Source organism: Rhinoderma darwinii, chromosome 9 (genome assembly GCF_050947455.1).
Source record: "Rhinoderma darwinii isolate aRhiDar2 chromosome 9, aRhiDar2.hap1, whole genome shotgun sequence".
Taxonomy (NCBI): domain Eukaryota; kingdom Metazoa; phylum Chordata; class Amphibia; order Anura; family Rhinodermatidae; genus Rhinoderma; species Rhinoderma darwinii.
This window is the reverse complement of record NC_134695.1, coordinates 91,882,819-91,895,761: the sequence shown is the minus strand read 5'-3', so window position 1 is coordinate 91,895,761 and position 12,943 is coordinate 91,882,819. Positions and strand designations below refer to the sequence as shown.

Sequence of the window (12,943 nt, the reverse complement as noted above, 5' to 3'; positions counted from 1 at the left end):
AAAAAAGAAATCTGCAAAGTGTGAACGACACCTTTTACCTGAATTGAGTTTGCTTGTTAGGCTGGATTCACTGGTCGCAGTCAAAACGCATTTTCTGCCGCAAACCGTGGCATTTTGCAAGAAACGTGGCAAAATTGAGCGATTTTGCTGCAGCTTGTGGTAAAAACACATTTTGACAGTAACATCTAAACCCAGCCTGAAGGGAGCAAGTGTGTTGTTTTGTTTTTTTTTAACACGAAGAAGAAAAATAAATCATTGTAAAATGACATATTTTCACAAATAATAATTCCCCATTAGTGAGTGAATCCAGTGGGGAAAAAAATAGATCAAAACAAGTTTTAATTAAGATAATAACTTTATTTTATACATTCTGTAAAAATGGTGTCCTTGAACAATCCTGTACCCGAAAGACATTCACCCTGCAGGTTTGTCACAGTGGCGTCTAACATTTTTATAATACACAGAATCAAAAAGCATAAAAGGAAGGCGGTTAACGCACGGGAATATATCTTAGTGTCTATCCCTCAATGGGAACACGGCCGTAAAAAGAAATTGAGGCAGTGTTCACACATCGCGTAAATATCACCCGTTTAAACCAGACTAGAAATCCACACCAAAATCTGCAACGAAACCCGCAGTCTTAGGCCAGATTCACACCAACGAGTACAAACTCGGATATGAAAAACGCAGGTCCCATTTTCACGGATTCCCATAGACTTGAGTCTATCGAGGGATCTGTGAAAACGGAAGAAAATAGGACATGTTCCATTGTTTCAAGGGACTGTGTGAGGGGTCCCTTGAAACAATGGCCCATTGAAATGCATGGGTCCGTGTGACGACCGTTGCCTTAAGGGCCGTCACACGGACGTATACTACGGTCGTCTAAATTCCGCCTTGCATGCAGATTACACTGAAGATCTAGCCTCGGATTTTCTCGACTGCAATGGATGAAATCTGCGTTGAAAATCCTTTGCATTACCGCAACAGATAAGGCGTGCACCGGAATATAAGCCTGAATTCCCATGGTGCAGAAATGCTGCAGATTTTCCGTGCGTAAATCTGCAGCGAATTAGTCCCAGTCATGTGGATTTAAACAAATCTCATCTACATGCTGCGGAATATTTTCCGGATGTCAGAACATGCAGTGGATTTTGAGAAACCGCAGGATGCTCATTCTGTTCTGGATGCGGGATTCAGCCTAAAATACACAAATTTGCAGAAAAATACAGTACACACAAAAAATGTGCTTATCTTGTTGCAGAAAATCCAGACTTTCAGTCCTGTGTGAATCCAGCCTAAAGCAGAGTTCATAGGTTGCAGAATTGTTGCTGTTTTGACGTGGATCTCACCCTTTGCAGTTGCAACGGGTCAGATTCACGACAAATCCGCAATGTGTGAACTTTGAACAATGTGTGAGAATCCACTGCAGATTTTTTTGCTGCACATTGTACTGTACTACGTGGTGTCCTGTTTTCACAGTCAAAACTCTGCAACTAATACGTGAAATGTGAACCCGGTCTTAAGTGACCATATTCCTGATGGAAAAACTAAAAAAAAAACAAACATAAAAATAAAAAAAGCACAAACATTTGAGGTATTTTTCACATTCTACAATCCAGTAAGCAAACAAGGTTAAGATGTAAACATAAAGGCAATGTACATTATCCAACGACAGTGCATCTCGGAGATCTGCAGCCATCACTGGGGGTCTGTCCCCTATACATCTGTATACAGCTCCCATTGACATGAATTAGAAGGGAACCTACCCCAGACCCCTTGATGGTGGCAGAAGCCCGAGACATTACAGAGGAATAGAGAACAGTGGCCAGATAAACTGGGAAGAAGCTCAGAATTCAATAAGAATACATTATATAACACAAGGCACCTTGAAGACAACCCGTCAATATATATGCCCTATTGGGGCATGTGGATATCATAGAGCAAGTTCCCCTGCACAGGATCCCCTCTATTAGCCAGAACAGAGAGCCACGCCAGCTCCCATATAAAAGGGATAGTCTAATGAGACATCCCCTTTAAAGTCAATGTGTTAGACGGCTCATGTGTTTATTATTTTTAAAGAATATCTGCAGCGAGTCCAACCCACTTATTTTCGGGTATCTATAAGATGCTGTAATAGGGAGTGCAAGTGTGCAATAAGGCCATGTGCGGATTCTGCACCAGAAATGTGAGACAAGATATCGTACAATGCACACGGAACATGGATGGGGTTTCACTACACCTCATCCCCATCCACAGGAAAGAATCCGCAGATTTTAGGGTATGCTAAATATTCTGCCACATCTTAACAGACCCCTAAACACCCCCAGTCCTTTCCAATCAGGGGTAGCTGAAATTATATGTAGGTTTGGCTCTGTTCACACTTCCAGTCCAACGAGTATCTGGTATTTTTGAGGGCAAGAATAGCACAGTCTGCAGGACTACTCTGAAAATATCTGAACTCACAGGGTCCCTTCAGGATTTTCCAGTATCAAACACCGGTATGCAAACTGATCTGGCAATGCGGTCAATGCTCTCTTATAAACAGAAGTCATGAAGCTTGGGTAATTCCTTCTGGCCAATCAGAAACAGCGAGGGCTCATTATGGCTGTGCTAAATCAGGGGCACGGCTGGCCGCAGACATTAATCCACATTTGCGGTCCGTGCTGCCATTATAAAGTATGGGAGCACGGTCCGTAAAAAGCGAAATATAGGACACGTCCTATTTTTTACGGAAGTTTCCTACGGCACGAGCCCCTTACCGTAAATATACAGGAAGGTGTCCATCGGCCATAGAAATAAATGGGTCCGTAATTACGGATGAAATCTGCGGTCGTGTGAGAAGAAGCCGTCACCTGAGACCTCTCCTCCATTGGAAGGTATGGGTGGGAATGGACTATTCAGTGGATGCATCTGTACTCGCCAGCTCCTCATTACTACAGCATATAATAAAAGGGCAGATGAGATTTACGAATAAACGCTGCCGTCTACCGAATAACAAAATAGAGAATCTTCAATCACTTCTTGGATTCAATGTTTGTAACTGAACAGATCTGCTGGGAAAGGTTCGGGTGACAGAAATTTGTGGGTCCTCCTCAAAAAACATAAAATGCTACAATTACGGTTTTCAATTTTATTTATTATTATTGTTATGGCCGGATATTTTGCAGCAGACGCATAGATTCTGCTTGTGGGACAGGGAACGATAGAGCCCTAAATAATATGGTGTTATTTTATAAACAGGTAAGAAACGATTCGTGTGCAATAAAAGGTTTATATGAAAAAATCTAAATATTTAAAGGGAACAACTTAGTAAAATGAACGGATAAATTATTAATACTCCTGCATGGAAGCTGAAGAGGCGCTGCAAGTTTTAGAACTGGTTCATTAGACAGAACAGACAAGTGTAAGTTTGTGGTCAATTAAAAGAGACAGTACACCGAAAGTGCATCTTCTGTAGAATTATTGTGCATTTGAATGCAATCTATTGTTCCCTGAGATCAGCCATTCCAGGCTGGGGAGAGGCTGACTGTAGGGTTTTTGAATGGTCCGGAATAATCTTTATAATCCACAGGATAGGCGATAAATATCTGATCGGTGGGGGTCCGACTGCTGGGACCGCTACCGATCATGTGCTTACCTTGCCGTTTCTGTGAGCCCCACGTGAATGAAGCAGTAGTCCGCATGCTCGGCCACCGCTCCATTCATTTCTACGTGGCTGCCGAGCGCTATTTTAAAAATGGATGGAGAAATGGTCGAGCGTGTGCACTACTGCTCCATTTATATAGGGCTCAGAGGATCATGGGGGCCCCAGCGATCGGACCCTCACTGATCAGATATTTATCACCTATCCTGTAGATAATGATAATTATGGGAAAGCCCCTTTAACAGTGGTACAAACCGGCAAATAGGGATTATCGACTGCCATCTTTTTATTGCAACCAATTAGCTCAGGTGATGTTTTAGGTTTGCAAATGGTACGAAGGATGTCATAAACTAATATATATGTAAAGAGGTAGCAGAAAATGGAAAAAGTACTGTTTACACAAGGCACTATACAGTAGAAAACACTACATCTCTCACAATGTACCAGACAGAACCGGAGTGCAGCTCTTGATGTGACTAGAGTAGAACATACAACTCAATAACAGTACAAGATAAGTAAAGAAAGTACTTACAAATTAATTCAACCTTATATGTAGATTTGAACAGTAAACTGAACGTGGTGCATTGCTTTAAAACAATTTCCTATCTTTAGTTTATAGAGCCAGTCCTACCACTCTGGGAGCCCAAGCAAGTACCACGACCACCAGCAGGGCAACTACTGCCGCATCCCAAAGGACGTTGTGGCTTTTTACTTTCTTCCCATAACCCCTTGCTCTGTACCATTCAACAACTTCCTGCATAGTAAATGACTGGGGTTCATACCCCAGCTCTTTCTTGGCTTTGTCAATGCTAAAATAGTGCGTGACCCCCGTTTTGTACACCTCTGCGCGGGTCAGCAAAGGCTGAAAGTTATAGATGGGTTTGATAAGAAAATGAAGCCATTCAGTAAGGTAGGACATAAAATATATTAAAAAGAGGGGAACCCGGATAGAAGGAAACTTGTATCCAAGACCCTCGATAAAGGGGCGGAAGAACTGGAAATTATCGATTGGGGCGGCATCGGCTATGAAGTACGCCTGGCCAGCGGCTATTTGGTTCTTTTCATCTGTAAGACCTTTAGCTGCTAAAATATGGGCGGATGCAAGATTATCGACGTGAACGAACTGCACCAGATTATTACGATCCCCATAAGAAAATACGAACAACCCTTGGTCAAGATTATTGATGATCCTGGGAAGGTGTCTCTGCTCCCCGGGGCCATAAATACCGGCCGACCGGAGGGCGCAAGTCTTTAAACATCCGCTTTTATTCGCCAGCGGCTGCCCGTTACTTCTCAGCACTTTGTTCTCAGCAATGGCTTTGGTGCGGGAGTAGTTGTCAGCGTGGCGATTCAGAGGTAGATACGGCATGGACTCGTCGCCATTTCTAATGGACTGCCCACCAAAGACCACATTAAACGTGCTGGTGTAGACTAACCGAGGCACGCTTCTACTGATGCAAGCCTGGATGACGTTCTCTGTCCCCTTCACATTGACTTCTTCAGTAAGCTGCGTCTGGAGTTGTTCCCGACCCGACATCCCATAAGAAGCTGTATGGATTACGCAGGATGCGTTAGTGAAAGCTTCTTCCACGGCAGATAGGGAGCGAATGTCCCCCTGTATGAACTGGATTCCATCGGGAACGTCCTGCACTGGTTTTCGCACATCAAAAAGAATCACATTGACCCCCTTCTGGTGCAGTGTGCAGCCTAACCTAGAAACCGGAAACAGGCATGGTGATTTTGTATTCAATGTGATTAAATAACAGTGACCTCCAACCTGCGGTGAAACTACGACTCCCAGCATGCACCAAACAGGGAATACCTGAGTCATGCTCCACCTCTTTAGACTCTGTACTAGGCATAAGTGTGTTACAATTTTGCACGGAGTGTTCCCTTAAATAATTCAGTCCCTGAGCAGAGATTTTAGGGACTGCAGTTGTCAAGCTGAGCCATGTTCATGGATGTCTGTCAAGTTCTTAAACGGTCCATTCAGTTTTCGTAGTTACATCTGTTTTTAGGAAAGCTGGATGATCCCCGACATAGCCACCATGACAGCTCCCACAGATCTTTACGCCTAGCTTTGTCAGCCCTTATGAATGGTAAATCTGCCTGAATATTTATCTGACGCTTTGATGTCAATCAAAATAACTAGGTAGATTTGCCATTCAGGAGTCTGGGTGACAACCCCTGTGGGATCGCAGCCATATTGAGTCTCACCAAGCTTTTCCTGAAACGATTGTAAAGATTATTTAAAGGGGTTGTCCGACATTTAATGACTTTGTGTTTATTCTTGTAATTTATAAATCTAAATACATTTGTAATATACTTACGTTTTCCAAAGCGGCCCCGTTTCCAGATCCTGCCGTGGGGAACTTGACGGGTGACGTCACTCTCTGCTCTGCCGCTTTGTTGATCTTGAATTCTTTTCCGGGTATACGACACATCACTTGTCACGTGGTGTATATCGGCTTGTTCTGTTGTAACGCGCATGCGCGGCCTGTGCTGTTATCTCGAGAACAGCAGTGACAGCGCATGCGCGTTGCGGGCTGTGAAGCAGATCCAGCCGATATACACCACGTGACAAGTGACGTGTCGTATACCTGGCAAAGAATTCAAGATCAACAAAGCGGCCAGAGCAGAGAGTGACGTCACCTGTCAAGTTCCCCACGGCAGGATATGGAAACGGGGCCACTTTGGAAAACGTAAGTATATTACTAATGTATTTAGATTTATAAATTACAAGCATTTACACAAAGTCATTACATCTCGGACAAGCCCTTTAACAACCTAAAGACCCTTTTACACGGGCCAATGATCGGGCAAGCCAGTGTTCATATGAACGCTCGGTCCCAATCACTGCCCCGTGTAAACGCTTGTTCATCGGCTGATCGTACCGTTTATGCAGCAATTAATATCATCGTTGTCGGCAGCACATCTCTCTGTGTAAACAGGGAGACGCGCGGCCGACATGATGGAAATGCATTGGGATGAGTGATCAGAGTAACGAGCGCTCGTCCCCATACACAACCAATCATTGCTCATTGTGAAAGCAGCAAACGAGCGCCGATCGACGAGCTGTCTCGTTGATCGCCGCAGGTTTTTACGGCCCATATTGGTTGGTGTGAAAGGTCCATAACATACATGGATGACTCAGGTTAAGGTATTGAGTGGAAGTTTTTGTTTTTTGGGAGGGGGGGTTGGTGAAGAAAGGACATGCAAGCTTGTACAGCTCCTGTGTTCATATGTAATAGGGAATGTGTTATATAAAGGGCAAAGTTCACGGCCACGATCAGTAGATAATACAGATCAGCGAGTCTGTGACGGGCAACCTGTGTATATATACTACTGTATGCTCTTTCCTTGTACACAAATATTACTAAAGTACACTATGCGCCATAATTCTAGTCTATAACATTATACAGGGTGCCGTCCCTTTAAATAAATCTTCAACTCAAGCCCATATATTAAGCGGATGGGAGCAATGGCAGAATATTTATTAAACCCAGAACGGCAAAACCCATTAACGTAATCTAATTAATAATGGAAATTTGGCGTCTCCGGAAGATGCAATTAGTCCTCATTAGTCAACGTATCCCCATTGGAATTGAATAATTAAATAGATTATTAATAGACTTTCCATAATTACGCAAGATTATTAATTATACCGCGGCACCAACCTGTGTCCAAAGTAACCGCCACCTCCAGTGATGACGACTGTTTCCTTGGGAGACGGCTGAATGCTCATTTTAATCAGGTAAAGTCTGTAAATAAGGAAAAACGAGTAAACGGAAGATTTGGAAGGAGTAAACATTCACCTAAATAACGTATCGAGGGGATAATGACTGAAAAAGCAACAACGTTACAAATAGGAAGCAAAGTGACGACATCCGTGCTCTGCAGCTATTGGCTGACTAAGGGGGCGTGGTTTTGGCAACCACTGCGGAACCTTACAGCAGCGGGAGCTTTTCAAAGTCTCGCGGCCCGAAGGCCTCAGATACTGCCGTATTATGGATCCATGCGGCACAGACCTGTCACATGGCCCTCGTAGCCCGCTATGGACCTATATTGTACCTCTAACTTTTTACTGAGATTTTTTTCTCTCATAGATCAGTCTGAGTTCACACTATCGTCGAGGCTCTGCTCGAAGCCGCCGTCTGCATTTTCAGTCATGTTTGCCGGAAAGAATAAGGACACCCACGGGCCGCATTTTCGTGCTGTGCTCCTATACAAAAGTATGGGAGCACGACCCGCAAAAAACGGAAAAGTAGGATATGCTCCAAATTTCCCGGCACGGTTCTACGGCACGGACACCCTTCCGTAGCTATACGGAAACATGTCCGCGGCTAATAGAAGCGGGCGGGTTTCTAATTACGGACCGTATTGCGGTCCGCAATTACAGAGTTTTTTTTACGGTCGTGTGTATGGGGCTTAAGCCATAAATGTCAGATAGATGCGGGTTTCACCTCTGGGACCCGCACCTATCTCTAGAACGGGGCACCCTAAACCCCGTTCTGCAGCTCAATTCTGACCATGAAAAAGGTTACTTTTTACTCGGGAGTTACTAAAAAACAGCGTATCTCGCTGAGCTACACTGTATCCGTAAGTCCCATAAAACTGAATGGTAGTTACGGAAACAGCGTAGCTCAGCGAGCCGAGCTGTTTTCGTAACTCCCGACCATACAACAAGGACGTGGCCGGGAGGCAGCGAGAACAGACAAAGGTAGAACAGGGTTTAGGGGGTCTCGTTCTAGAGATAGGTGGGACCCGCATCTATCTGACATTTATGACTTATCCTGTGGATATGTTATAAATGTTTTTGATGGGAAAACCCCTTTAAGTTAAGCCAAGCGATGGCAACACAAAACATTGAAATCAATAATGAAAACATTTCTCTGTAAAACTTTATTAAAGACCGCAGCCATGCGCCAAACATTCTGGTCGAGGCGTGGAACGGTAAGGGGCCCGGTGTGACCGTCCACCTTGCTACGCCCCATAGAGTGAAATATACGCTAGCTAGGCGCTGGTGTAGATCTGGCGTAGATTATAACAAATATACCGGTCCACAGTGGCCACGCCTTCTTTCCCAGAGATCACTCCCCTTTCCAGAGAAGTGGCAAGGGTGGCGCAAAAGGGCCAAAAGTTGCAATTTGCACATCAAATTGCGACTTTTGAGCCCCTTTGCGACTTCTCTACTGGCGTAGAAAAGCTGATAGGGATCTACCATTCTGTTACTCGGCTCATTAGACCTGCGGTCAAGCCAGGACGTGCGGCCGTAATACGACCGTCTGAATGAGGACCTAAAAAAAGACCCCAGGATATCCTGTGATAACGCGGGTATCAGAGGGTAATTTTCTGCATTTTCCATAATATAAGCGCCTCAAAAAACGACAACTCTATGGCGGCGTTCAAGATAATAAAATGACGACTGTCGGAAGAAGGCGAAAAAAGAAAACGAACACATTCTTCTGGTAATTTTTAGGTAAAACTGTCTGCGTCCTTAAAGGGGTTAAATATTTCTGACTGGGTAAAATATAATAAATCTCAGGGTGTTGTCACCCTCCTCATGATGCGTCACGCTGACCTTTGACCCCCAGCTGATTTGAGGGTGACAGTCATTACCTTTCTCCTGACCACCGCGGACCTTCTCCCCTCTCTTCCCGCCTCCCTCTCTGGTCGTAAGTGATTGACTTTGGCAATTCCGTACAGAAACATGGCAGCGCCGTACACCGTTGCCCGGGGCGACGCACGGAAGCCAGGCGTCTTTACGCACGTAGTGACGTACGAACACGTGACCGCGACCCTGTACCATGGCGGGGAAACTGAAGTCGGAAGAAGTAAAGTCTGTGCTGGAGGCGCTGAGTGGCATCAATAGCAGTCTTGGTAATTATATAATATAACAGGCAGGAGCCGCACCGGGTGTCATGTATAAAAGCTAGTGCGAGTAAATAGCTGAGGTGTTGTCCATAGCAACCAATCAGATTCCAGCTCTCATTTTTCTAGTGCAATTTAGAATATGAAAGACGTGATCTGATTGGCTGTTGTGGGCATCTGCTTCATATCTGGATGTTAGGTCACTGTGTGAGCGTGGTGAGACTAGGATTCTCAGTGGCACAGAGTATTTCAGGAGGTGAGTAATCTTATGTGGCCATTCTCCTGATTATGTTAGCAAGGACAGGGCTGTATATGAAAGTGCTAAAGTCATAAGAGGAATAGAGGCTGATAAATATCTTTCAACTGTACAAGCGTGCAGTAAATAAACCATGGTAAAACCGCGTGGCACAAACGCTGCATGACGGAATGGAGCTTCATTATAGAATTACCAGTAATAATGTTCAGGTCTGGTAGTTTTTTGTTTTGTTTTTTTCAGAATTTTTTTTCACTTCCCGGAAAACCCCTTTTAACGTGTTGTATTTGAAGCATTTTTAGAGGTATTTTTCTTTAGCCACAAAAAAAATAAAAATGTGCCGTGTGAACCTAACCATGGAGATACCAGTAAGGCTCTGTTCACATCTGTTTTGTAGCCTCCGTCACAGATTCGGTCAAATGTGACAGTCTAAATTAACGCTGCATGCATCGCTATTTTCACAGTCAAGACTACGGACGCCTCAGCGGAATCCGACGGACCCCATTATAAGTCAATAGGGTCCGTCTGGTGCCGCTGTTATCTGTCGTGCAACGGATCCGGCACTGTGCTGTGGTGTCTGTCATAAACTGAAGCCACAGCGCGTGTGTGGACGGAGCCTGACGTTGTCAGGACGGAATCGTCAGGTCGTACTGGTAGAAAGAAGGGTCGGCTCTGGTTTACTTTGAGTACGAGACATTCACACGACAGAGAAAAAATGGCCATTGAAAACTGATCAACTGTCGATATGTTTTTCATGACCGTTAGAAAAAAAAAAGTTGTATTTCATTTGTCAGGTATTTTTGTCCCAACAAACTGAAAACACCACAGTGCCCATATAGATAGTGCCGCAATTTCCCTGTAGATAATGCTCACATAGGGCCAGTGCCCACATAGTGTCACAGTGCAAACTGTAGTTAATGCCACAGTGCCCACATAAGCAGTGCTAGTGCCCAAATAGTGCCTCAGTGCCTACTATAGATAGTGACACAGTGCCCACATATAAAGTGCCAGAGCCCACATAGTGCCGCAGGTCCCATTATAGATAGTATCACAGTGCCACAGTGCCTATGTAGATAGCGCCAGTGTCCCCTGTAGATACTGCCACCCGCACTGTAGATAGCGCTACTAACTTCCTGTAGGAGCGGAATCCCTCTGGCCAGGGATTCCGCTCATAGACGAAGCACAAGACGTCTGTCCATATATGGATAGTGACGCCGGGGGTTTCTCCAGGAGCGGAGAAACCCCCGGCGTCTCCAGGAGCGGAATCCCTGCCCAGAGCGGGGTCTGGCCGCCTGGGATTCCGCTCCTACAGGGAGCTGCAGATGCGCTATCTACGGGGGTGGGGGATGGGCTTGCTATCTACAGGCAGGGAGTGCCATCTACTCGGGTGGTTGTTGCTATCTACATGGGAGAGGGTGCTATCTACAGGGGGGGGGGGTCAAAGGGAGCCCCTGACGCCACTCCCTGACGCCACTCCCTGACGCCACTGTCCATATATGGATAGTGACGTCAAGAGCTTTCCCAAGACAGGAGTCTCCTCTTGCGATGCTCCGGCCGGGGACTCCATAGTTGAAAGCTCTGACTTTGCTGTCCATATATGGACAGTAATGTCAAGGGTTTCCCGGGCTCAGCGCTCAAAGTAGCGCTGTGTGCAGGGAATCCTCGGCCAACATCAGTTTTCACCAGCCGTTACAAGGATTGATTCCTGAGAATCGGCCGTTAAAAACTGATTCACTGAATACTATGGGAAACGTCTGGCCGTGAAAACGCCCGAAAATAGGACATGTCCAATGTTTTGACTGCTGGTATTGACGGGCCTTTAAAAAAACAAAAAACGGCGCTGTGAATACACCCGTAGAACGTCATACGGCCGTTTTTCACTGTCGTGTGAATGTAGCCGAACGTTTATGACCTTGTTTGCCCCCGCTGACGGATTGTGTGTTCTTTATTGCAGCCTCTTGTTTGGAATCACTTGGAGGGAGTCAGGAACAGCTGAAAAAATCCATGAAGTGTCAAGTTTACCTGAACCATGTAAGTATCTTCCCTCACTGACCCTGAAAATCTCGCTCCTTCAGTAAAATGTTCTCTAAAATAAAGTGTAATCACTGTATATAATAAAAGTTCTGCAACTTTCTAATATACTTTGTGATTCAATTCATCAGTTTTCAAGATCTCTTCTTCCTGTCAGCGTATAGAAACATTATTATTTGCATAGAGAGGTGGGAAACTCATTCTGATTCTATCCAACTAGCGCAGGTGCGTGGCTTGTTACTATGAATCAGGCCTCTCTCGTGTAACAAGCCCTGCAGCTATGTCATCTGGATATGATCAAGCTGCGTTTCCAGCCACTCGATGCAAATAAGATTGTTTCTCTTTGCTGCCAGCAAGCAGAGATCTTGAAAAATGAAAAGAAATTGAAGCTTCTAATTGTTTTCATTCCCTTGACAGCAAGATGTGGTCTTGAAAAAGGTGAGGAATCGAATGTATGTCCTTTACGGCACTATTGTAAAGGTGTTGGAATAGGGCAAGCATAAAACTTGCGACTTTGGGGGGTGGGAGACCGGGGGTTTCCGTTTTTGTGCATACGATTACTTGTCCCTTTAGCCGTTTGCACCAGTGTAATGCTTTTTATCATGAGGGATTTGCATTAGGTTTTGCGGTGTCTTTTAATGTGGAATTTTTATGCTTGAAATTAGAGGAAGGATTTGTGGCCGAAATTTTAAAACTATTTAATATTAAAATATTTCAATTTGATATTATAAAGTGAAATCCACTCTAGTGATGTAGAACTGCACAGACCGAGGAGCCTTGTATACGGAGCTTAATGAGCGGATATACACCATTCAAACCTCTCTGGTTGGATTTTGTCCGATCCTTTGGTTTGCCTGGCAATAAGTAGCGCCCGCTATGACTGGTAGCCACTTATCTTCTCTATCGAGGTAACATGGACATTTAGTTAAAAATGTTCCTGGAAGGCACTGATTCTCCTTGCGGAGCTTTAGTTTGTAGGACGTCTTTAGGACAATGTTCCCTGGGGAAAAAGTATGCAAGATAGCTCTGCAGACGGGTGTCCCAATAACCCTGAGAACCCGTCCTGTTTCAAGACTCTGTACGGGTAGGAACACACACAGCGGATACGCTGTGGATTTTCTGCAACGTATTTTATTACGGAACCT

General features: G+C 44.8%; 2 protein-coding genes across 2 annotated transcripts in view; one reads left to right on the top strand and one right to left on the bottom strand.

Annotated features, from left to right (window-relative positions):
- The window catches only part of PLCG2 (phospholipase C gamma 2), a 124,974-nt gene that overhangs the window by 101,029 nt on the left and 11,002 nt on the right, over positions 1-12,943 (top strand). Inside the window, exon 34 of the mRNA XM_075838475.1 lies at positions 11,722-11,798. The gene's annotated coding sequence lies outside the window, so the exon portion shown is untranslated. The remainder of the gene's footprint in view (positions 1-11,721; positions 11,799-12,943) is intronic.
- Positions 337-9,365, bottom strand: SDR42E1 (short chain dehydrogenase/reductase family 42E, member 1). Its single transcript, XM_075838474.1, has 3 exons — positions 9,263-9,365; positions 7,321-7,404; positions 337-5,355 (listed from the first exon to the last, which is right to left on the bottom strand). Exons 2-3 carry the CDS (start codon positions 7,386-7,388, stop codon positions 4,257-4,259), a joined length of 1,167 nt encoding a protein of 388 aa, XP_075694589.1. The 5' UTR covers positions 7,389-7,404; positions 9,263-9,365; the 3' UTR covers positions 337-4,256.